The following is a 26,222-nucleotide window of genomic DNA, read 5'->3' on the forward strand; positions in this document are numbered from 1 at the left end:
GGGGTAAAGAGACCGCTGGTGGGGGGGTGTGGGTGGGGGCCGACGCAGAAGGCACCGTCTCTTGATGAGCTGCAGTCCCACTGATGTTCGGTGACCCCCCCACTCCAGGTCTGTCGGAGACCCCTGCCCCCGGGGGGACCTGTCAGAGTGGGATGGAGGAGGTGATGGAACGCGGTTGCCCTCGCTAACACGGGCTGTCTCTGATTACAGAAGGACGGGCAGCAACATCAGCGGAGCCAGCAGTGAGGGAACCTTCGAGGACCAAGTGAGTATTGGCCCTGCTTCCCCAGCAACGGCCGTCTGTCGTCTCTTTCTCTGCTCCTGACGGTTGGGTGTTGAGCTCGTGGAAGGTTCGGGGACTCGATTACCAGCTCCCAGTACCCTCTCCGGGGTTCTCCTTGGTATCCCAGCCCAGTGCCTCCGGCTGCTCCAGTTCCCCTGCTCACTTCGGGGTCCTCTTCCGTCAGCGGGGGAGGGGGCAGGATGGGGGAATCCTCTTTCCCCTCTCTCTCTCTCTCTCTCTCTCTCTCTCTCTCTCTCTCTCTCTCTCTCTCTGGCTCGCACTCTCGTCTGGTTCTCTCTCTCTCCTGGCCCCTCCCCCCACCGTCTCTCTGTCTAGGACCCACCTCTCTGTCTCGACACTCCCCTCTCCCTCCCCCCCCCACCCCCCCCCCACCACACCCAGCGAGGGGGGCCCACTGTGGAGTGGGCTGTCCCAGTGAGGGGGGCCCACTGTGGAGTGGGCTGTCCCAGTGAGGGGGGCCCACTGTGGAGTGGGCTGTCCCAGTGAGGGGGGCCCACTGTGGAGTGGGCTGTCCCAGTGAGGGGGGCCCACTATGGAGTGGGCTGTCCCAGTGAGGGGGGCCCACTGTGGAGTGGGCTGTCCCAGTGAGAGGGGCCCACTGTGGAGTGGGCTGTCCCAGTGAGGGGGGCCCACTGTGGAGTGGGCTGTCCCAGTGAGGGGGGCCCACTGTGGAGTGGGCTGTCCCAGTGAGGGGGGCCCACTGTGGAGTGGGCTGTCCCAGTGAGGGGGGCCCACTGTGGAGTGGGCTGTCCCAGTGAGGGGGGCCCACTGTGGAGTGGGCTGTCCCAGTGAGGGGGGCCCACTGTGGAGTGGGCTGTCCCAGTGAGGGGGGCCCACTGTGGAGTGGGCTGTCCCAGTGAGGGGGGCCCACTGTGGAGTGGGCTGTCCCAGTGAGGGGGGCCCACTGTGGAGTGGGCTGTCCCAGTGAGGGGGGCCCACTGTGGAGTGGGCTGTCCCAGTGAGGGGGGCCCACTGTGGAGTGGGCTGTCCCAGTGAGGGGGGCCCACTGTGGAGTGGGCTGTCCCAGTGAGGGGGGCCCTCTGTGGAGTGGGCTGTGCCAGTGAGGGAGGCCCACTGTGGAGTGTGCTGTCCCAGTGAGGCGGACCCACTGTGGAGTGGGCTGTTCCAGTGAGGGGGGCCCCACTGTGGAGTGGGCTGTGCCAGTGAGGCGGGCCCCACTGTGGAGTGGGCTGTGCCAGCGAAGGCTCGCTGTGGAGTGGGCTGTCCCAGTGAGGGGTCTGTGTGGGAAGTACTGGGATGTATTGTGGATAAGATATTATTGAATTATTGAGCCCCTGTCTGCCATACTCTCTCGGAACATGCTCACCCGCTGTGCTTGGATCTTACTGAGGGGCATTAATTCAGATTAATGGGAAAGATGTGCCTTGTGGAGTTGTTCTTTGAGCTATGAAAGTTTGAGGACGCTCTCCAATGTTTCATCAGGTATACTGTGCTTCTGGCAATGTGTGGGTCGGGATGTGGGCTTACAGGAGATAGGTCCAGTTCCAGAGGTACGACTGGTACTGGAGCGATGGTTTACCTGCGTCCTGGTCTGCTGTGATCCCTGGAATGAAGGTGGCGGGCAGAACTGACCCAGGGCTGGATTAGAATCATCGACTGATCCAGCAACAGAAGGAGGCCATTCAGCCCATCGAGCCTGCACCGGCTCTGTGAAAGTCGTCCCGTTCCCCAGAGTCTTTCCCCGCAGCCCTGCACATTTCCCCCCTTCAAGCATTTATCCAATTCCCTTTTCGAAAGTTACCGTTGAATCTGCTCCCACTGCCCTTTCAGGCAGCGCGTTCCACATCATCACAACTCACTGCCTAAAAAATGTTTGCTCGTGTCGGCTCTGGTTCTTCTGCCAATTACCTTGAATCTGTGTCCTCTGATTACCAACCCGCCTGTCACTGGAAACAGTTTCTGCCTTATTTACTCCACCAAAACTCTTCATGATTTTGACCGCCTCTATTAGCTTGACAGGGTCGATACAGAGAGGATGTTTCCCCTGGCTGGGGAATCACAAGAACATAAGTACATAAGAAATATAGCGACATAGAAACATAGAAAATAGGAGCAGTAGTAGGCCAATTCGGCCCTTTGAGTCTGCACCGCCATTCAATATGATCATGGCTGATCCTCTCTCTCAACACCATATTCCTGCTTTTTCCCCATACCTCTTGGTGCCTTTTGTTTCTAGAAATCTATCTATCTCCCTCTTAAATATATTCAGTGACTTGGCCTCCACAGCCTTCTGTGGTAGAGAATTCCACAGGTTCACCACCCTCTGAGTGAAAACATTTCTCCTGATCTCGGTCCTAAATTTCCTATCCCGTATCCTGAGACTGTGACCCCTTGTTCTAGACTTTCCAGCCAGGGGAACCACCCTCCCCGCATCCAGTCTGTCCAACCCAGTCAGAATTTTATACGTTTCAATGAGATCCCCTCTCATTCTTCTAAACTCTAGTTGACCCAATCTCTCCTCATACGACAGTCCTGCCATCCCAGGAATCAGTCTGGTGAACCTTCGCTGCACTCCCTCTATGGCAAATATATCCTTTCGTAGATAAGGAGACCAAAACTGCGCACACTACTCCAGATGTGCTCTCACCAAGGCCCTGTATAACTCTAGTAAGACATCCTTGCTCCTGTCCTCAAATCCTCTTGCAATGAAGGCCAACATACCATTTGCCTTCCTAATTGCTTGCTGCACCTGCATGTTTGCTTTCAATGACTGGTGTATAAGGACACCCAGGTCCCTCTGTACATTGACACTTCCCAAGCCATCATTTAAATAATATGTTGTCTTTATGTTTTTCCTAACAAAGTGGATAACTTCACATTTATCCACGTTATACTGCATCTGCCATGTGTTTTCCCACTCACTCAACCTATCTAAATCGCCTTGCAGTGTCTTTGCACAACTCCTCACAACTCTCAAACCCACCTAGTTTTGTGTCGTCAGCAAACTTGGAATTATTACATTTGGTTCCCTCGTCCAAATCATTTATTATATATATAGTGAATAGCTGGCGTCCAAGCACTGATCCCTGTGGTACCCCACGAGTCACTGTCTGCCACCCTGAAAAAGACCCGTTTATTCCTAATCTCTGTTTCCTATGTTAACCAATTTTCAGTCCTTGCCAATACATTACCCACAATCCTATGTGCTTTAATTTTGTACACTAACCTCTTATTTGGGACTTTATCAAAGGCCTTCTGAAAATCAAAATACACTATATCCACTGGTTCTCCCTTATCTATTCTATCAGTTACATCCTCAAAAAACTCCAGTAGGTTTGCCAAACATGATTTTCCTTTCATAAATCCATATTGACTTTGTTTAATCCCGTTAGTGTGCCGTTATCTCATTCTTTATAATAGACTCTAGCATTTTCCCTACTACTGATGTTAGGCTAACCGGTCTGTTCTGTTTTCTCGCTCCCTCCTTTTTTAAATAGTGGGGTTACATTTGCCACCCTCCAATCTGCAGGAACTGTTCCAGAATCTATAGAATTTTGGAAGATGACAACCAATGCATCCACTATTTCCATGGCTACCTCTTAGTACTCTGGGATGCAGATCATCAGGCCCTGGGGATTTATCTGCCTTCAGTCCCATTCGTTTCTCCAGCACTATTTTCTTACTAATAATCATTTCCTTTAATTCCTCTTGCTCACTTGACCTTTGGTTCCCTAGCATTTCTGGGACATTATTTGTGTCCTCTTCCGTGAAAACAGAGCCGGAGCAGGAGTAGGCCATACGGCCCGTCGAGCCTGCTCCGCCATTTAATACGATCATGGCTGATCTGATCCTGGTCTAGAACTAGGAATCACAGTCTCAGAATAAGGAGTCGGCCATTTAGGACTGAGATGAGGAGAAATTTCTTCGCTCGTAGGGTGGTGAATCTCTGGAATTCTCTACCCCAGAGGGCTGTGATGCTCAGTCATTGAGTATATTCAAGACAGAGTTGGATAGGTTTTGAATATTAAGGGAATCAAGGGATATGGGGATAGTGCAGTAAAGTGGAGTTGAGATGGAAGATCAGCCATGATCTTATTGAATGGCGGAGCAGGCTCGAGGGGCCGAATGTCCCACTACTCCTAATTCTTATTTTGTTAAATCGCCCCTTAGCTTTCTCTTTTCTGCAGAGCACATCCCCGGTTTCTCCATTTATCGGATGTCCCTTATCCCTGCTCCCATTCCAGTAAATCCCTTCTGCATTCTCTCCAAGACCTTGACGTCCTTCCTAAAATGTGGGGCCCAGATTTGGATGCACTAATCCTCCAGCTGAAGCCAAACCAGTACAGGTTGATCCTCCCTGATCCAGAACTCCTTATCTGGAACCACCCCTCGTCCAGAACCATTGCCAGCCACCAGGTAGCGCATGCGCAGAACGCTGATATGAACAAATTGAAGTCCTTCCTCGCTGGCCTGACACCGCAATCCACTGCTCCTCCCCCCCCCCCCCCCCCCACCCCAATGATCTCTCTGCCACACTCCCAGCTCCAAGCCAAGCCACCCGACATCCCCTTGATCAGTACCTGTGCCATCCAATTTAATGTGACCACCCCTCGTCTGGAAAAATCCCTTATCCAGAACAGGTCAGGTCCCGGGGGCTCTGGATAAGGGAGGTTCAATCTGTACTTTATAAAGGTTCAGCATAACGTCGGATCACACTGGGACAATCGGATCCAATTACAGTGAGTACACGCTGGTGAGGGGTTCGTATCCCAAGAGTCACAAGCTGAAAATCTTGGATTAGGAAAGAATACAGTGCAGATTCCCTAGAATGTTACCAGGGCTCCAAGGAGAGATTTTTTAAAATTCGTTCCTGGGATGTGGGCGTCGCTGGCAAGACCAACATTTACTGTCCATCCCTAATTGCCCTTGAGAAGATGGTGGTGAGCCGCCACCTTGTACCGCTACAGTCCGTGTGGTTTATAACAAACTATGCTTGTATTCCATGGAATATTCATAGAAATTTGCAGCACGGAAGGAGCTCGTCGGCCCATTGTGTCCGTGTCAGCCGATGAGCTATCCAGCCTATCTCACTTTCCAGCTCTTGGTCCGTTGCCTTGTAGGTTTCGAAACTTTAAGTGCACACCCAAGTACTTTTTAATTGTGGTGAGAGTTTCTGCCTCTACCACCCTTTCAGGCAGAGAGTTCCAGACCCCCACCACCCTCTGGGTGAAGAAATTTCCCCTCAAATCCCCCTTAAACCTCCCCCCAATTACTTTAAATCTATGCCCCCTGGTTGTTGACCCCTCTGCTAAAGGAAACAGGTCCTTCCTATCCACTCTATCCAGGCTGCTCATAATTTTACACACCTCAATCAGGTCTCCCCTCAGCCTCCTCTGTTCCAAAGAAAACAACCCCAGCCTATCCAATTTTTCCTCATATCTAAAATTATCCAGTCCAGGCGACATCCTCGTAAATCTCCTCTGTACCCTTTCTAGTGCAATCACACATTTCTTGTCATGTGGCAATACTCTAGCTGTGGCCGAACTCGTGTTTTATACAGTTCAAGCATAACCCTCTGCTCTTGTATTCTATGCCTCGGTTAATAAAGGCCAGTATTCCATATGCCTTCGTGACCGCCTTATCTACCTGTCCTGCTACCTTCAGGGATCTGTGGACCTGCACTCCAACGTTCCTTTGTTCCTCTACACTACTCGGTGTCCTACCATTTCATGTGTATTCCCTTTCTGTGTTGGCCCTCCCCAAACGCATTACCTCACACTTCTCTGGATTGAATTCCATTTGCCACTGTTCTGCCCACCTGACCAGTACATTGATATCTTGCTGCAGTCGACAGCTTTCTTCATCAGCCACACAGCCGATTTTAGCATCATTTGCAAACTTCTTAATCATACCCCCGATATTCAAGTCTAGGTTGTTGGGAGAGAAACATAGAAAAATAAGTGCAGGAGTAGGCCATTCGGCCCTTCGAGCCTACAGTCGATTCAATAAAATCATGGCTGATCATTCCTTCAGTACCCTTTTCCTGCTTTCTCTCAATACCCCTTGATCCCCTTAACCGTAAGAGCCATATCTAACTCCCTTTTGAATATGTCCAGTGAACTGGCATCAACAACTCTCTCTGGCAGGGAATTCCACAGGTTAACAACTCTCTGAGTGAAAAAGTTTCTCCTCATCTCAGTCCTAAATGGCCTACCCCTTATCCTACGACTATGTCCCTTGGTTCTGGACTTCCCCAACATCGGGAACATTCTTCCTGCATCTAACCTGTCCAGTCCTGTCAGAATCTTGTATGTTTCTATGAGATCCCCTCTCATCCTTCTAAACTCCAGTGAATAAAGGCCCAGTTGATCCAGTCTCTCCTCATATGAAGCCCAGCCATCCTTGGAATCAGTCTGGTGAACCTTCGCTGCACTCCCTCAATAGCAAGAACATCCTTCCTCAGATTAGGAGACCAAAACTGAACACAATATTCCAATGAGGCCTCACTAAGACACTGTACAACTGCAGTAAGACCTCCCTGCTTCTATATTCAAATCCCCTAGCTATGAAGGCCAAGCTATATATCACAAAAGCAAGCGACCCAGCACTGAGCCCTGTGGAACCCCACTGGAAACAGCCTTCCAGTCACAAAAACATCTATCAAACATTACCCTTTGTTTCCTGCCTTTGAGCTAATTTTGGATCCAACTTGTCACTTTGCCCTGGATCCCATGGCTTGTGTGGAACTCCCTCCCACAAAAAGCAGTAGATGCTAGTTCAGTTAATAATTTACAATCTGATATTGACAGATTTTTGCTAGCCAAGGGTATTGAGGGACATGTAGCCAAGCCGGGTGAATGGTGTTGGGTTGCAGATCAGCCATGATCTCATTGAATGGCGGAGCAGGCTCGAGGGACTGAATGGCCTGCTCCTGTTCCCATGAGGTCATGCAGATCAGTCGGCCATTGTATCAGCTCACCAGGATATTGGAGACTTTCTAAATAGTGATAAACTAGAGACCGTAGAGGAGCCAAGCGATTTAGGAGACCAAAGTTCACACATCATCCAGTGGACAAGTCCAACAAGCAATCAAAAAGCCCAATGGAATTGTTGACCTTGATCTCGATGACTGGGCGACTAAGAGGAGGAAGTTATGCTACAGTTGTACAGAGCCTTGACCAGACCCGTAGGGAGTACTGCGTTCAGATAAATGTGGGTCCCTTAGTCAGAATCAGGCGAATTTATAATAGGGAACAAAGAAATGGCAGACCAATTGAACAAATACTGAGATTCTGTCTTCACTTAGGAGGGATCAGATAACCTACCCGAAATACGAGGGGACCGAGGGTCTAGTGAGAAGGAGGAACGAAAGGAAATCCTTATTCGTCAGCAAATTGTGTTAGGAAAATTGATGGGATTGAAGGCCGATAAATCCCCAGGGCCTGACGGTGTGCATCTCAGAGTACTTAAGGAAGTGCCCCTAGAAATAGTGGATGCATTGGTGGTCATTTTCCAACATTCTGTAGACACTGGATCAATTCCTATGGACTGGAGAGTAGCTAATGTAACCCCACTTTTTAAAAAAGGAGGGAGAGAGAAAACGGAATTATCGACTGGTCAGCCTGACATCAGTGGTGGGGAAAATGTTGCAATCAATTATTAAAGATGTAATAGCGCATTTGGAAAGCAGTGACAGGATCAGTCCAAGTCAGCATGGATTTATGAAAGGGAAATCATGCTTGACAAATCTAGTGTTTTTGAGGATGTAACTAGTAGAGTGGACAAGGGAGAACCAGTGGATGTGGTGTATTTAGACTTTCAAAAGGCTTTTGACCAGGTCCCACACGAGATTAGTGTGCAAAATTAAAGCACGTGGTATTGGGGGAAATGTACTCACGTGGATAGAGAACTGGTTGGCCGACAGGAAGCAAAGAGTAGGAATAAACGGGTCCTTTTCAGAATGGCAGGCAGTGACTTGTGGGGTACCGCAAATCAATATACATTAATGATTGACAAAGGAATTGAGTGTAATATCTCCAAGTTTGCAGATGACACTAAGCTGGGTGGCAGTGTGAGCTGCGAGGAGGATGCTAAGAGGCTGCAGGTTGACTTGGACAGGTTAGGTGAGTGGGCAAATACATGGCAGATGCGGTATAATGTAGATAAATGTGAGGTCATCCACTTTGGTGGTAAAAACAGGAAGCAGATTATCATCTGAATGGTGACGAATTAGTAAAACGGGAGATGCAACAAGACCTGGGTGTCATGGTACATCAGTCATTGAAAGTTGGCATACAGGTACAGCAGGCTGTGAAGAAGGCAAATGGCATGTTCATAGCGAGAGGATTTGAGTATAAGAGCAGGGAGGTCTTTCTGCAGTTGTACAGGACCTTGGTGAGCCACACCTTGAATATTGTGTACAGTTTTGGTCTCCTAATCTGAGGAAGGACATTCTTGCTATTGAGGGAGTGCAGCGAAGGTTCACCAGACTGATTCCCGGGATGACAGAACTGACATGAAGAAAGACTGGATCGACTAGACTTATATTCAATGGAATTTAGAAGAATGAGAGGGGATCTCATAGAAACATGCAAAGTTCTGACGGGTTTAGACATGTTAGATGCAAGAAGAATGTTTCCGATGTTGAAGTCCTAACCAGGGGTCACTGTCTAAGGATAAGGGGTCAGTCATTTAGGACCAAGATGAGGAGAAACTTCTTCACTCAGCGTTGTGAGCCTGTGGAATTTTCTACCCCACAAAGTTGTTGAGGCCAGTTCGTTAGATATATTCAAAAGGGAGTTAGATGTGGCCCTTACGGCTAAAGAGATCAAGAGGTATGGAGAGAAAGCAGGAATGGGGTGCTGAAGTGCATGATTAGCCATGATATTGAATGGTGGTGCAGGCTCGAAGGGCCGAATGGTCTACTACTGCACCTATTTTCTGTGTTTTTATGTTCTGGGCATCTCCCCTCAGGAAGGGTGTACAGGCTTTGGAGGGGGAATCATACTGGGGCTGAAGAGGGTTCAATTATGAGGACAGGTTGCCTAAATCTGCCTTGTATTCCCTTGAGTATAGACGATTGGGGAGAGATTACAAAATGCTGCAGTACAGTGGGATCTGGGGGTCCTGGTATATGAAATACTGAAGGTTAGTATGCAGGTACAGCAGGTAATCAGGAAGGCAAATGGAATGTTGACCTTTATTGCAAGGGGGATAGAGTATAATAGTAGCGAAGTCCTGCTACAACTGTGAGACCACACCTGGAGTACTGCATACAAGTTTGGTCTTATTTAAGGAGGGATACACTTGCATTGGAGGTAGTTCAGAGAACTTTCACGAGGTTGATTCCTGAGATGAAGGGGTTCACTTATGAAGAAAGCTTGAGCAAGTTGGGCCACTACTCATTGGAGTTTAGAAGAATGAGGAGTGATCTGATTCAAATACTAGATTCTGAGGGGCTTGACAGGGTAGATGCAGAGAGGATGTTTCCCCTCGTGGGGGAATCTAGAACTAGGGGGTATAGTTTCAGAATAGGGGGCTGCCCATTTGAAATGGAGATGAGGAGGAATTTCTTCTGAGGGTCGTGATTGTTTGGAATTCTCTGCCCAGAGAGCTGTGAGGCTGGGTCGCTGAATATATTTAAGGTGGAGATACAGATTTTTGAACAATAAGAGAGTCAAGGGTTATGGAGACCAAAGTGGAGTTGAGGCCAAGATCAGATCAGCCATGATTTTATTGAATGGTGGAGCAGGCTCGAGGGGTCAACTGGCCTACTCCTGCTCCTATTTCTTGTGTTCTTGTATTTAATGGGAGATGTGATCGAGGCGTTCACTATGTTAAAATAATTTGACAGGGTAGATGCGGAGAAACTATTTTCTCTGGTGGGGGAATCCAGGAGGTTCGAAACAGAATCCACATGGATTGAGATAAAAGATGAGGAGGGATTGATCACGCTAATAGAGGGAGTGCAGCGAAGGTTCACCAGACTGATTCCCGGGATGGCGGGACTGACCTATCAAGAAAGACTGGATCAACTGGGCTTGTATTCACTGGAGTTCAGAAGAATGAGAGGGGACCTCATAGAAACATTTAAAATTCTGACGGGGTTAGACAGGTTAGATGCAGGAAGAATGTTCCCAATGTTGGGGAAGTCCAGAACCAGAGGTCACAGTCTAAGGATAAGGGGTAAGCCATTTAGGACCGAGATGCGGAGGAACTTCTTCACCCAGAGAGTGGTGAACCTGTGGAATTCTTTACCGCAGAAAGTTGTTAAGGCCAATTCACTAAATATATTCAAAAAGGAGTTAGATTTAGTCCTTACGACTCTGGGGATCAAGTGGTATGGCGAGAAAGCAGGAATGGGGTACTGAAGTTGCATGTTCAGCCATGAACTCATTGAATGGCGGTGCAGGCTTGAAGGGCCGAATGGCCTACTCCACCTATTTTCTATGTTTCTATGTTAATACAGATCACCTAATAGCGGCAACGAGCTGGAGGACGAAATATGTGAAATCAGTGAAGGATGTAGAAGAATAACTCAGAGATTTTAATTACCCCCCCAAATAAACTGGCAAGAGGTGGCGAAAAGGGTACAGGCAATGGAGATTTTACAATGTGTGCAGGACCCCTTTCTTGCCCATTATCTAAAAGCCCAATAGAGGGAACACTGCTGGATGCAGTATTGGGAAATGAGCCAAAATAGATAAGTGTGGGGGAACATGTAGGCAATAGTGATCACAACATAATGAGGTTTAATATAAAGATTGAGAAGGACACAAGGCAAAGACCAAAGTAATAAATTGGCACAAAGTTGATTTTAAGGGGATGAGAATGGAATAAGGGAAACTTTACTGACAAACATATAAATAGAACATCAGTGGGAAACAATTAAAGCGGTGATTGGTCGAGTCCGGGATAAATATATCCCACGAAAAAACGAGAACAAACGAGCCAGTAATGACATACCATAGATGAATAAAGAAATAAGGGCAAAATTGGAACTAAAGAAGGCGGCACACACTAGGGTATAGACAGCAAAGGAGAGGATGATAAAGGGAATATGAAAATGTTAGGAAAGAAGATAAATAAAAATTCGAAAGGCAAAGAGAAACTACAAAATTAAATGATCAAGGAATATAAACTTAAATAGAATACTAAAGTATTCTACAGACACAGAAATAACCAAAGAAAATTAGGAGAGGGATAGGGCCACTGAAGGATACACACGATAAACTCTCCCGATAATGACAGCAAAATGGTACAATTCAATAATTACGTTGCCTCATTATTTACCAGGGAGACTGAAATGGACATGACATTGATCAAAAAAGCTATGAAGACATTTATGATCGAAAGGGGGGAGATAATTGATAAGCTAATCAAATTTGGAATGGATTAAAAAAAAACGCATATTAAAAAATTAAGGGGAGAGATAGCAGAGGCATTATTATATACACACAAAAAAATAATCAGAAAAGGGAATAGTGCCAGAGGATTAGTAGCTCCTATGATTCCTATATTTAAAAAGGGAGATAGAACAAGTTTGGGGAACTATAGACCAATTAGCGTAACCTCAGTGGTAGAAAAGTTAATGGCATCCTTACTCAAAGTTATAATACAACCAGAGAATGAATTTGAGCATGGATTTCAAAAGGAAGGGTCATGCTTGACCAACCTTATTGAATTACTTGGAGTAGCAGAAAGTGTAGTTAAGGGTAATGCTGTCGATGTAATATATTTGGATTGGCAAAAGGATAAGGTACATCATAGTAGACTCCTGACTAAGCTCAGAGCATGTGGAGTCAGATGACAAGTAACACAATAGATAGCAAGCTAGCTACAAAATAGAAGAGGGAGTCGGGGTGAAAGGTCGTTACTCAGACTTGCAAAAGGTGGGAATTGGTATTCCACAAGGATCGTGCTTGGACTGCTGCTGTTCACCATTTACAGAAACGATTTGGACTCTGGAATTTGAGTACAATTTCTTAATTTGCGAATGACGCCAAATTGGGGGGTGTGCAGAGGACTGCGACAAAATACAGGAAGGCATTAATAAACTTGCAGAAAGGGCATGTAATTGGCAAATGCACTTCAATATAGTTAAGTGTGAGGTGGTACACTGTGTTAGGAAGAATAACTAGGCGACATCTGAGTAGAGATACACACATCACAAAGTAGCGATGCAGGTTAATAAGGCCGTGAGAGCAATCGAATTGAAAGGCAGAGAATTTATGTTAAACTTGTATCGAACCTTGGTTAGACCACACTTGGAGCACTGTGAACAGTTCTCGCCTCCATATTATAAAAAGGAGAAGCTGCAATTTTTTTTTCGAAGATGATACCAGATCCAATTGGGAAAGATTAGACTGTAAGGGGCTGTTTTCTCGAAGAGCTTGGATACCTCAGTTGGTAGAGCATTCAACTTTTAATCTGAGGGTTTGGGGTTCAAGTCCCTATTCACAGGTGATGCTATTAAATTAAAAGTCTCCATTCCTGCTTTCAGGTGACTCCATGAAACATTGGACTTTCTCATTGATCTCATTAATATATTTTTATACAGATAGATTTTTAATCAATAAGGGTTACGGGGAGCGGGCGGGTAAGTGGAGCTGAGTCCACGGCCAGATCAGCCATGATCTTGTTGAATGGCGGAGCAGGCTCGAGGGGCCAGATGGCCTACTCTTGTGTTCTTATGTTCTAGAAAAGAGAAGGCTGAGGGGGTGACGTGATAGAGGTATTCAGCATTATGAAAGGGTGCAATGGGGTAGAGATAACAGATGTTTCCACTTGTGGGGGAGGCTAGAACGAGGGGCCATAGATACAAGATAGTCAACTCATAAATCAAATAGTGAATTCAGGAGAAACTTCTTTACCCAGAGAGTGGTGAGAATGTGGAACTCGCCACCACATGGAGTGGTTGAAGCGAATGGTATAGAAGCATTTAAGGGGAAGATAGATAAACACACAGGGAGAAAAGGAGAGAAGCATATGCTGATGGGATCAGGTGAAGAGTGATGGGAGGAGGCTCGTGTGGATCATAAACACTGGCACTGACCTGTTGGGCTGAATGGCTTTAAATGCTACGTAAAGGAGGCCCTATTAAAATTAGGGTGAAGCCGTTCAGAGGCGATGTCAGGAAGCAGTTCTTCACGCAAAGGGTCGTTGAAATCTGGAACTCTCTTCCCCTCCCCTCCTTTTTTAAAAAAAAACAATTGGAGCCACGAACCGAGAGATCGAATTTTGGTAGGCAAGGGTGCGAACGAACCAATGGAGTTTGGCCGCAGATCAGCCATGATATGATAGCATGGCCCGAGGGGGCCGATTGGCCTGTTATTGCTGTTGCTACCACAATGCTTGACCTGTTGTTAATTTCAAATCAAATGTTTCCCGAAACGGTCTTTCCAGTGTTATCAGTCGCAGTTTTCATGCGTGTCTATTGCCTGTGTGACCCCTTTCCCCCTCCTCCCTCTCTTGCCCTGCCCACGCCTCCCCAGGCACAGGGATGCTGTTCTTGTTTTTTTTAGAGTGCCTGTCAGTGGAGAGGAAAGTCAGGAATGGAACGGCGCTTGACCAGACTCGAAAGGCGCAGGAAGGCAGTTGAGTTGGGGAAGGAGCAGGAGGCAAATGGAGAGTTGGTAGAGAGAGAAAGAGAGAGGGAGAGAAAGAGAAAGAAAGAGGAGAAAACAAAAGGGAAGAGAGAGAGCTGGAGTGGATAGCAAGACTCTCAGAACAGACGATGACTGACACAGGCTCAGCCTCGTAGACTAGAGGTACACTGAAATTGTGTGTGTTATGTTTCCCATTGACTTCTCTGACCCACCCACAATAGGAATATTCAGACATTCTATGTCCAAAGTGCTGCTCTTCATCGAGCACTCCCGTATTTGTTCCCCCTCCCACCCCCACCCTACTCTCGGCCCACCATCCTCATCTCCCTCTCCCTCTCTCCCCCTCGCGCTCTTCCCCCCCCCCCTCGCGCTCTTCCCCCCCCCTCGCGCTCTTCCCCCCCCCTCGCGCTCTTCCCCCCCCCTCGCGCTCTTCCCCCCCCCTCGCGCTCTTCCCCCCCCCCTCGCGCTCTTCCCCCCCCCCTCGCGCTCTTCCCCCCCCCTCGCGCTCTTCCCCCCCCCTCGCGCTCTTCCCCCCCCCTCGCGCTCTTCCCCCCCCCCTCGCGCTCTTCCCCCCCCCCCCGCGCTCTTCCCCCCCCCCCTCGCGCTCTTCCCCCCCCCCTCGCGCTCTTCCCCCCCCCTCGCACTCTTCCCCCCCCCTCGGACTCTCTTCCCCCCCCTCGGACTCTCTTTCCCCCCCCTCGGACTCTCTTCCCCCCCCTCGGACTCTCTTCCCCCCCCTCGGACTCTCTTCCCCCCCCTCGGACTCTCTTCCCCCCCCTCGGACTCTCTTCCCCCCCCTCGGACTCTCTTCCCCCCCCTCGGACTCTCTTCCCCCCCCTCGGACTCTCTTCCCCCCCCCTCGCGCTCTTCCCCCCCCCTCGCGCTCTTCCCCCCCCCCTCGCGCTCTTCCCCCCCCCTCGCGCTCTTCCCCCCCCCTCGCGCTCTTCCCCCCCCCTCACGCTCTTCCCCCCCCCTCGCGCTCTTCCCCCCCCCCCTCGCGCTCTTCCCCCCCCCCTCGCGCTCTTCCCCCCCCCTCGCGCTCTTCCCCCCCCCTCGCGCTCTTCCCCCCCCCTCGCGCTCTTCCCCCCCCCTCGCGCTCTTCCCCCCCCCTCGCGCTCTTCCCCCCCCCTCGCGCTCTTCCCCCCCCCTCGCGCTCTTCCCCCCCCCTCGCGCTCTTCCCCCCCCCTCGCGCTCTTCCCCCCCCCTCGCGCTCTTCCCCCCCCCTCGCGCTCTTCCCCCCCCCTCGCGCTCTTCCCCCCCCCTGCGCTCTTCCCCCCCCCTCGCGCTCTTCCCCCCCCCTCGCGCTCTTCCCCCCCCCTCGCGCTCTTCCCCCCCCCTCGCGCTCTTCCCCCCCCCTCGCGCTCTTCCCCCCCCCTCGCGCTCTTCCCCCCCCCTCGCGCTCTTCCCCCCCCCTCGCGCTCTTCCCCCCCCTCGCGCTCTTCCCCCCCCCTCGCGCTCTTCCCCCCCCCTCGCGCTCTTCCCCCCCCCTCGCGCTCTTCCCCCCCCCCTCGCGCTCTTCCCCCCCCCCTCGCGCTCTTCCCCCCCCCCTCGCGCTCTTCCCCCCCCCCTCGCGCTCTTCCCCCCCCCTCGCGCTCTTCCCCCCCCCTCGCGCTCTTCCCCCCCCCTCGCGCTCTTCCCCCCCCCCTCGCGCTCTTCCCCCCCCCTCGCGCTCTTCCCCCCCCCTCGCGCTCTTCCCCCCCCCTCGCGCTCTTCCCCCCCCCTCGCGCTCTTCCCCCCCCCTCGCGCTCTTCCCCCCCCCTCGCGCTCTTCCCCCCCCCTCGCGCTCTTCCCCCCCCCTCGCGCTCTTCCCCCCCCCTCGCGCTCTTCCCCCCCCCTCGCGCTCTTCCCCCCCCCTCGCGCTCTTCCCCCCCCCTCGCGCTCTTCCCCCCCCCTCGCGCTCTTCCCCCCCCCTCGCGCTCTTCCCCCCCCCTCGCGCTCTTCCCCCCCCCTCGCGCTCTTCCCCCCCCCTCGCGCTCTTCCCCCCCCCTCGCGCTCTTCCCCCCCCCTCGCGCTCTTCCCCCCCCCTCGCGCTCTTCCCCCCCCCTCGCGCTCTTCCCCCCCCCTCGCGCTCTTCCCCCCCCCTCGCGCTCTTCCCCCCCCCTCGCGCTCTTCCCCCCCCCTCGCGCTCTTCCCCCCCCCTCGCGCTCTTCCCCCCCCCTCGCGCTCTTCCCCCCCCCTCGCGCTCTTCCCCCCCCCTCGCGCTCTTCCCCCCCCCTCGCGCTCTTCCCCCCCCCTCGCGCTCTTCCCCCCCCCCTCGCGCTCTTCCCCCCCCCCTCGCGCTCTTCCCCCCCCCCTCGCGCTCTTCCCCCCCCCCTCGCGCTCTTCCCCCCCCCCTCGCGCTCTTCCCCCCCCCTCGCGCTCTTCCCACCCCCCTCGCGCTCTTCCCCCCCCCTCGCGCTCTTCCCCCCCCCTCGCGCTCTTCCCCCCCCCTCGCGCTCTTCCCCCCCCCTCGCGCTCTTCCCCCCCCCTCGCGCTCTTCCCCCCCCCTCGCGCTCTTCCCCCCCCCTCGCGCTCTTCCCCCCCCCTCGCGCTCTTCCCCCCCCCTCGCGCTCTTCCCCCCCCCTCGCGCTCTTCCCCCCCCCTCGCGCTCTTCCCCCCCCCTCGCGCTCTTCCCCCCCCCTCGCGCTCTTCCCCCCCCCTCGCGCTCTTCCCCCCCCTCGCGCTCTTCCCCCCCCCTCGCGCTCTTCCCCCCCCCTCGCGCTCTTCCCCCCCCCTCGCGCTCTTCCCCCCCCCTCGCGCTCTTCCCCCCCCCTCGCGCTCTTCCCCCCCCCTCGCGCTCTTCCCCCCCCCTCGCGCTCTTCCCCCCCCCTCGCGCTCTTCCCCCCCCCTCGCGCTCTTCCCCCCCCCTCGCGCTCTTCCCCCCCCCTCGCGCTCTTCCCCCCCCCCTCGCGCTCTTCCCCCCCCCCTCGCGCTCTTCCCCCCCCCTCGCGCTCTTCCCCCCCCCCTCGCGCTCTTCCCCCCCCCCTCGCGCTCTTCCCCCCCCCCTCGCGCTCTTCCCCCCCCCCTCGCGCTCTTCCCCCCCCCCTCGCGCTCTTCCCCCCCCCCTCGCGCTCTTCCCCCCCCCCTCGCGCTCTTCCCCCCCCCTCGCGCTCTTCCCCCCCCCTCGCGCTCTTCCCCCCCCCTCGCGCTCTTCCCCCCCCCTCGCGCTCTTCCCCCCCCCTCGCGCTCTTCCCCCCCCCTCGCGCTCTTCCCCCCCCCTCGCGCTCTTCCCCCCCCCTCGCGCTCTTCCCCCCCCCTCGCGCTCTTCCCCCCCCCTCGCGCTCTTCCCCCCCCCTCGCGCTCTTCCCCCCCCCTCGCGCTCTTCCCCCCCCCTCGCGCTCTTCCCCCCCCCTCGCGCTCTTCCCCCCCCTCGCGCTCTTCCCCCCCCTCGCGCTCTTCCCCCCCCTCGCGCTCTTCCCCCCCCTCGCGCTCTTCCCCCCCCTCGCGCTCTTCCCCCCCCTCGCGCTCTTCCCCCCCCTCGCGCTCTTCCCCCCCCTCGCGCTCTTCCCCCCCCTCGCGCTCTTCCCCCCCCTCGCGCTCTTCCCCCCCCTCGCGCTCTTCCCCCCCCTCGCGCTCTTCCCCCCCCTCGCGCTCTTCCCCCCCCTCGCGCTCTTTCCCCCCCCTCGCGCTCTTTCCCCCCCCCTCGCGCTCTTTCCCCCCCCCTCGCGCTCTTTCCCCCCCCCTCGCGCTCTTTCCCCCCCCCTCGCGCTCTTTCCCCCCCCTCGCGCTCTTTCCCCCCCCTCGCGCTCTTTCCCCCCCCTCGCGCTCTTTCCCCCCCCTCGCGCTCTTTCCCCCCCCTCGCGCTCTTTCCCCCCCCTCGCGCTCTTTCCCCCCCCTCGCGCTCTTTCCCCCCCCTCGCGCTCTTTCCCCCCCCTCGCGCTCTTTCCCCCCCCTCGCGCTCTTTCCCCCCCCTCGCGCTCTTTCCCCCCCCTCGCGCTCTTCCCCCCCCCCCCCTCGCGCTCTTCCCCCCCCCCCCCTCGCGCTCTTTCCCCCCCCTCGCGCTCTTCCCCCCCCCCCCCTCGCGCTCTCCCCCCCCTCGCGCTCTTTCCCCCCCCCCCCCCCCCACCCCACCCGGCGCTCTCCCCCCCCCCCCCCCCCCCCCAACCCGGCGCTCTTCCCCCCCCCCCCCCACCCCACCCGGCGCTCTTCCCCCCCCCCCCCCCCCCCCCACCCGGCGCTCTTCCCCCCCCCCCCCCCCCACCCGGCGCTCTTTCTCCCCCCCCCCACCCGCCGCTCTTCCCCCCCCCCCCCCCCCACCCGCCGCTCTTCCCCCCCCCCCCCCCACCCGGCGCTCTTCTTCCCCCCCCCCCCCCCCCACCCGACTCTCTTTCCCCACCCGACTCTCTTCCCCCTTCCCCCCCCCCCCCCCCCCAACCAGTCTCTCTCTTTTCCCCCCCCCCCCCACCCCCACGGTGGAACTTGAGAATGTGGGCTTGTTCTCCTTTGAGCAGCGAAGGTTCAAGGTGGATTTAGTCGAGGTGTTCCGATGCATGAAGGGGTTTTGATGAGAGTAGACGAGGAGAAACGATTTCCAGTGGCAGAAGGATCGGTAACCAGAGGAAACAGATTTAAGGTAAGTGGCCAAAGTACCGGAGGCGAGATGGAGAATGTTCATTTCACGCAGCGAATTGCAATCCAGAACACGCTGCCTGAAAGGACGATGGAAGCAGATTCAATTGTGACTTTCAAAAGGGAGGACTGGATCTCTGTTTGAAGGAGTAACATTTGCACGTGGCATGAGGGGAGAGCAGGGGAGAAGTGGGACTAATTGCATCGAGCTGGTACAGATACGATGGGCCGAATGGCCGACTGTGCTGTGTGATGCTGTGACTCTCTGATTCCAGCTCTCTCTTCCCCGTCTCTTGCTCCCTAGAACCTGGAAGATCCGCTGTCCAGCACTTGCACCAGCACCAGCACTCTGGAATTGACCAGCAAAGAGGCGGTCACCAAGGGCAACCGGAGGAGCTCCATTCCCGACAAGCCCAACTACAGCCTCAACCTCTGGAGCATCATGAAGAACTGCATCGGCAAGGAGCTGTCCAAGATCCCAATGCCTGTGAGTACGGCGCCGCGGGAGGGTGATCTAGGGCACAGAGCACAGGGTTCCGTGCAAAGGGCATTCACAAACTGCGCGCAAACGCCCATGCCGGGTCTGACAGCTTTTGACCTGCTGGGTCTGATGGAGATTGGGTGTGAATGGGACGGGGTCGGGTACACTGAGTGAATGGGACGGGGTCGGGTACACTGGGTGTGAATGGGACGGGGTCGGGTACACGGAGTGAATGGGACGGGGTCGGGTACACGATGTGAATGGAACGGGATCGGGTACACTGGGTGTGAATGGGACGGGGTCGGGTACACGATGTGAATGGAACGGGGTCGGGTACACGATGTGAATGGAACGGGATCGGGTACACTGGGTGTGAATGGGACGGGGTCGGGTACATGATGTGAATGGAACGGGGTCGGGTACATGATGTGAATGGAACGGGATCGGGTACACTGGGTGTGAATGGGACGGGGTCGGGTACACGGAATGAATGGGACGGGGTCGGATACGCTGGGTGTGAATGGGGACGGGTTCGGGTACACTGTGAATGGGGTTTGGTACGCTGCGAATGAATGGGATGGGGCTGGGTAAGCTGTGAATGGGACGGGGTTTGGTACGCTGGGTGTGAATGGGACGGGATCGGGTACACGGAGTGCATGGGACGGGGTCGGGTACGCTGGTTGTGAATGGGACGGGGTCGGGTACGCTGGGTGTGAATGGGACGGGGGTCGGGTACTCTGGGCGTGGACGGGGGTCGGGTACACTGGATATATGACGTACACTGGGTGTGAATGGGACGGGGTTGGGTACACTGGTTTCTGTACACGCGCAGCGAATGGGAAGGGGTTTGCTGCACTGGATTGTTCAGTCCAAGTTGAATTGATGAAGACTGTGCCGATGTGAAATTGTGCCCTCCGGCCTTTCTCTGTTGCAACCCCCCTCCCCTCCCCTCCCCTCCACAGGTTAACTTTAACGAGCCCTTGTCGATGCTCCAGCGGCTCACGGAGGACCTGGAATACCACGAGCTCTTGGACAGAGCCTCCAAGTGCGACAATGCCTTAGAGCAGCTGTGCTACGTGGCTGCATTCACCGTGTCCTCGTACTCCACCACCGTCTTCCGAACAGGAAAGCCTTTCAACCCCTTGCTCGGGGAAACCTTCGAACTGGACCGGCTAGAGGACGAGGGCTACCGGTCTATCTGTGAGCAGGTGAATACACAGCCTCTTTGGCCCCCACCCCACTTGCCCCCTCCCCCACCCCACTCGCCCCCTCCCCCATGTTGTACAGGGTGACCAGAACCCAAGAAATCAGAGCAGGATTAGTCCTCGAGCCTGCCAAGCAAGAAAGGTTTGCATTTCTCTGGCGCATTTCATGGCCACCGGCCGTCGCAAAGCACTTCCCAGTGTAGTACTTTCTGAAGCGTAGTCATGGAATCTGAGAGCGGTTACAGCTCGGAAGAGAAGGCCATTCGGCCGGTCGAGTCCATGCCCCGCTCCCTGCAAGAGCACCTCAGCTAGTCCCACTTCCCCCGTCCTTTACCTGTAGTCCTTCAAACTTTTTTTCTTTCAGCTACTTATCCCAACTCCCTTTTGAGAGTCCTGATCGAGTCATCCTCCACCACCCTTTCGGACAGTGCATTCTAGATCGTCGCCACTCGCTGCGTGAAAAGGTGTTTTCTCATGTCGCCTTTGTTTTTTTTGCCAATCACCTTAAATCTGTGTCCTCTGGGAAAAGTTTCTCTCCATCGACTCTGTCCGGAACCCTCACGATTTTCAACTGCTGTGATGTGGGACAGGTAGCAGCCAAGTTGCGTTACAGCAAGCTCCCACAAACAGCAATGTGATAATGCCCAAGAATTTTTAAAAAATGATGTTGATTGAGGGATAAATATTGGCCAAGACACCAGGGATAACTCCCCTGCTCCTCTTCGAAATAGTTGCCAGTGAGATCTTTTACGTCCAGCTGAGAGCAGACGTGGCCTCGGTTTAACGTCTCATCCTCAGCCCTGCCCCTCCGACAGCGCGGCGCTCCCTCAGCCCTGCCCCTCCGACAGCGCGGCGCTCCCTCAGCCCTGCCCCTCCGACAGCGCGGCGCTCCCTCAGCCCTGCCCCTCCGACAGCGCGGCGCTCCCTCAGCCCTGCCCCTCCGACAGCGCGGCGCTCCCTCAGCCCTGCCCCTCCGACAGCGCGGCGCTCCCTCAGCCCTGCCCCTCCGACAGCGCGGCGCTCCCTCAGCCCTGCCCCTCCGACAGCGCGGCGCTCCCTCAGCCCTGCCCCTCCGACAGCGCGGCGCTCCCTCAGCCCTGCCCCTCCGACAGCGCGGCGCTCCCTCAGCCCTGCCCCTCCGACAGCGCGGCGCTCCCTCAGCCCTGCCCCTCCGACAGCGCGGCGCTCCCTCAGCCCTGCCCCTCCGACAGCGCGGCGCTCCCTCAGCCCTGCCCCTCCGACAGCGCGGCGCTCCCTCAGCCCTGCCCCTCCGACAGCGCGGCGCTCCCTCAGCCCTGCCCCTATCACTGGAGTGTCGGCCTAGATATTTGTGCTGAAGTCTCTGGAGCGGGAACCCCATAGCTGCCTGACTCGGGCGCGAATGCTGCCCATTGAACCAATGCTGGCATTAGAAATCAAGAAATTGGAGCACGAGTAGGCCGTGCAGCCCTTCGACATAGCTCCGCTGTTCAGTGAAATCGAGGCTGATCGTCTGCCTGAACTCCACTTCCCTCGCCCTCGCCCCATATAGCATGACTGACGTTTGAGTTCAGCGTCGCTGGTCGAGTGGACCCCGAGTGCCTTGTGGTCCGGAGAGCATCTTTCACTGCCCAATATCCGTGTGAAGAATACCAGGGCACGTAACGGAGACGAGCCTTGACTTGTCTACCGGGTGCTGGAATTAAACGCGTGGATCCTTCCGCTAGCCGAACGTTTGCGCGGCAGCCGTCACTTCACAGAGACGAAGTGTAGCTGCGGACTCTTAACTGGGCAACTTGTATCAAAGGAAGAAGGGCCTTGCATTCGTACACCACCTTTCCCAACCTCGGGGATCCACCCTCGCCAGCAACTGAAAAGCAGATGAACCGGTCGCAATCGCAACCGGGTTGCTGTTTGCGGGAGCTTGTGGGGAAGGGTAACACTAGAGGCCTTCAATAGAAGGAAGTCACCAAGCAATCCAATGGGGAATTCGGAAGAAACTTCTTTACCCAGAGAGTGTTGGGAATGTGGAACTCGCTGCCACAGGGAGTGGTTGAAGCGAATAGTATCGATGCATTTAAGGGGAGGTTGGACAAGCGCATGGGGGAGAAGGGAATAGAGGGTTATGCTGACAGATTTAGATGAGGAAAGACGGGAGGAGGCTCGAGTGGAGCATAAATACCGGCATGGGCTGAATGGCCTGTTTCTGTGCCCTATTTCCTCTAAAATTGGCTGCCGCGTTTCCAACATCGCCACACAGTGACTGCACTTCATTGACTGCAAAGTGCCGTGGGACAACAAAAAACTGCATTGATATAGCGCCCTTAACGTACCAAAAATGTCCCAATGTGCTTCACAGGAGCATCAATCACACACATTTGACACCGAGCCTCATAAGGAGACATTAGAATAGGTGACACACAAAGCTTGGTCAAAGAGGTGTAGGTATTGAGGAGGAGGATTGAGAGACGGAGGGGAGTTCCGACGCTTGGGGCCGATGCACATGAAGGCATGACCGCCAATGTTGGAGAGATGGACATTGGAAGATGCGCAGGAGGCCAGGATTACAGGAGCGCAGAGATCTTGGCGGGTTGTAGGCCTGGAGGTGGTGACCGATATAGGGAAGGGCGAGGGCCATGGAAGGATTTGAAAACACTGTATAGAATTCAAGAGTCAGGAAGTTATGCTAAACCTGTATCGAACCTTGGTTAGACCGCACTGAGTGCTGCGTACAGTTCTGGTTGCCATATTATGAATCGGATATAGAGACAGTGGAGAGGTTACAGAGACGATTTACAAGGATGTTACCAGAAATCCGAGGGTATACATAGCGGGAAAGGATGAACAGGGCTGGGTCTCTTTACTGTTGGAAAAAAGACTGAGGGAGTGACCTACTAGAGGTCTTCAAAATGATAGGTTTTGATAGAGTGGATACAGAGAGTGGGGAAGAGCATAACTAGAGGCCATCAATATAAGATAGTCACCAAGCAATCCAATCGGGAATTCAGAAGAAACTTCTTTACCCGGAGAGTGGTGAGAATGTGGAACTCGCTGTCACAGGGAGTGGTTGAGGCGAATAGTATCGATGCATTTAAGGGGAGGCTGGACAAGCGTATGAGGGAGAAGGGAATAGAGGGTTATGCTGATAGATTTAGAGGAGGAAAGACTGGAGGAGGCTCGAATGGAGCATAAACGCCGGCTTGGGCTGAATGGCCTGTTTCTGTGCCGTATATCCTGTGTGCTCCTCCGGAAAGGCTGAGAGTTTTAAAATTGAGGCATTGTGGGAGCGGGAGTAGGTCAGCGAGCGAACACTGATCAAAACTGGAGTACCTCTGGTTTTGTTCCCTGCATGGGACGGTTATGGAGATCTGGGGGGCGGGGAAGATAAACCAGCTGTCACTGAGGCCCACGGGGCACCCTGTTATGTACGGTTTTGATCCGTCACCAGGAGGAAGCACTGATCGGGGCGTTCGGGGGAAGGGTGTAAGGTTTTTAATGGTTTGTGGCTTTGAACTCCCCCTCCCTCTCCCCACCACTCAGGTCAGTCACCATCCTCCTGCCGCTGCCCATCACGCCGAGTCCAGGAACGGCTGGACACTTCGTCAGGAGATAGCCATCGCCAGCAAGTTCCGAGGGAAATACCTGTCCATCATGCCCCTGGGTAAGTGTGTCCACCGCTCACCAACTGTGGGCCATCCCGTTAGTGTGTGTGTGTGTGTGTGATTGGGCGGGGGGGGTTTGTGTGATGGTGGGTGGGGCAGGGGTGTGTGTGTGTGTGTGATTGGGCGGGGGGGGTGTGTGTGTGAGATTGGGCGGGGCGGGGGTGTGTGATGGTGGGTGGGGCAGGGGTGTGTGTGTGTGTGTGATGGTGGGTGGGGGGTGGTGTGTGTGTGTGATGGTGGGTGGGGGGTGGTGTGTGTGTGTGATGGTGGGTGGGGGGTGGTGTGTGTGTGTGATGGTGGGTGGGGGGTGGTGTGTGTGTGTGTGATGGTGGGTGGGGGGTGGTGTGTGTGTGTGTGATGGTGGGTGGGGGGTGGTGTGTGTGTGTGATGGTGGGTGGGGGGTGGTGTGTGTGTGATGGTGGGGTGTGGGTGGGGGGTGGTGTGTGTGTGATGGTGGGGTGTGGGTGGGGGGTGGTGTGTGTGTGATGGTGGGGTGTGGGGGGGGTGGGTGTGTGTGATGGTGGGGTGTGGGGGGGGTGGGTGTGTGTGTGATGGTGGGGGGGTGGGTGGGGGGGGGGTGGGTGTGTGTGTGATGGTGGGAGGGGGGGGGTGGGTGTGTGTGTGATGGTGGGGGGGGGTGAGTGTGTGTGTGACGGTGGGTAGGGGGGTTGTGTGTGATGGTGGGGGGGTGGGTGTGTGTGTGATGGTGGGGGGGTGAGTGTGTGTGTGATGGTGGGTGGGGGGTGGGTGTGTGTGTGACGGTGGGTAGGGGGGTTGTGTGTGATGGTGGGGGGGTGGGTGTGTGTGTGATGGTGGGGGGGTGAGTGTGTGTGTGATGGTGGGTGGGGGGTGGGTGTGTGTGTGACGGTGGGTAGGGGGGTTGTGTGTGATGGTGGGGGGGTGGGTGTGTGTGTGATGGTGGGGGGGTGAGTGTGATGGTGGGTGGGGGGTGGGTGTGTGTGTGACGGTGGGTGGGGGGTGGGTGTGTGTGTGACGGTGGGTGGGGGTGGGTGTGTGTGTGACGGTGGGTGGGGGGTGGGTGTGTGTGTGACGGTGGGTGGGGGGGTGGGTGTGTGTGTGACGGTAGGTGGGGGGTGGGTGTGTGTGTGACGGTGGGTGGGGGGGTGGGTGTGTGTGTGACGGTGGGTGGGGGGTGGGTGTGTGTGTGACGGTGGGTGGGGGGTGGGTGTGTGTGTGACGGTGGGTGGGGGGTGGGTGTGTGTGTGACGGTGGGTGGGGGGTGGGTGTGTGTGTGACGGTGGGGGGTGGGTGTGTGTGTGACGGTGGGTGGGGGGTGGGTGTGTGTGTGACGGTGGGTGGGGGGGTTGTGTGTGATGGTGGGGGGGCGGGTGTGTGTGAGATGGTGGGTGGGGGGCGGTGTGTGTGTGATGGTGGGTGGGGGGCGGTGTGTGTGTGATGGTGGGTGGGGGGGTTGTGTGTGATCGGTCCTGGGTGATTGTAGGTATGGTGTGCGGACGGGTGTGTGTGGTTGTGTGTTGCCTCATTTAAAAAAAAATATATATACATAGTTAATTGTAGTAATTCTCGGGTCGTGGGTTTTGCTGGCAAGGCTGGCATTTATTGGGTCTGACTGGGTAAGGGTTGGAGTCTCACACACAGGCCCAGACTGGGTAAGGACTGGGGTCACACAAAGGCCCAGACTGGGTAAGGTCTGGAGTCTCTCACAGGCCCAGACTGGGGTCACACACAGGCCCAGACTGGGTAAGGATTGGGGTCACACACAGGCCCAGAACTGTGGGTAACAAAATCACAATACCCCCCCCCCCCCCCGGCCACATGTCCACAGACCTACAGACAGTGCTCTTCGAGCATGCAATGTGTCAGGTGTTAGGTTTCTGATGCGTGTGTCTTCTCTGCTGCAGGCTCCATCCACTGCACCTTCCATCAAAGTGGCAACCACTACACGTGGAAGAAAGTCACCACCACAGTACACAACATCATCGTGGGCAAGCTATGGATTGACCAGGTGAGGGAGCGCCGCACTGTCGGAGGGGCAGTACTGAGGGAGCGCCGCACTGTCGGAGGGGCAGTACTGAGGGAGCGCCGCACTGTCGGAGGGGCAGTACTGAGGGAGCGCCGCACTGTCGGAGGGGCAGTACTGAGGGAGCGCCGCACTGTCGGAGGGGCAGTACTGAGGGAGCGCCGCACTGTCGGAGGGGCAGTACTGAGGGAGCGCCGCACTGTCGGAGGGGCAGTACTGAGGGAGCGCCGCACTGTCGGAGGGGCAGTACTGAGGGAGCGCCGCACTGTCGGAGGGGCAGTACTGAGGGAGCGCCGCACTGTCGGAGGGGCAGTACTGAGGGAGCGCCGCACTGTCGGAGGGGCAGTACTGAGGGAGCGCCGCACTGTCGGAGGGGCAGCACTGAGGGAGCGCCGCACTGTCGGAAGGGCAGTACTGAGGGAGCGCCGCACTGTGGGAGGGGCAGTACTGAGGGAGCGCCGCACTGTGGGAGG

At 55.4% G+C, this 26,222-nt stretch overlaps 1 protein-coding gene across 1 annotated transcript; it reads left to right on the forward strand.

Moving 5' to 3' along the window:
• Positions 1-210: 210 nt before the first annotated feature.
• LOC139247162 (oxysterol-binding protein 1-like) lies at positions 211-25,752 on the forward strand (the record flags this gene model as incomplete). The annotated part of the gene is made up of 5 exons (XM_070871551.1): positions 211-265; positions 18,725-18,907; positions 19,864-20,109; positions 23,626-23,746; positions 25,631-25,752. Coding segments are annotated over 5 exons (727 nt in total), but the record flags the coding sequence as incomplete, so codon positions are not given.
• Between the last annotated feature and the right edge of the window lie 470 nt (positions 25,753-26,222).

Source organism: Pristiophorus japonicus, unplaced genomic scaffold, assembly GCF_044704955.1.
Source record: "Pristiophorus japonicus isolate sPriJap1 unplaced genomic scaffold, sPriJap1.hap1 HAP1_SCAFFOLD_2595, whole genome shotgun sequence".
In the NCBI taxonomy this organism is placed as follows: domain Eukaryota; kingdom Metazoa; phylum Chordata; class Chondrichthyes; family Pristiophoridae; genus Pristiophorus; species Pristiophorus japonicus.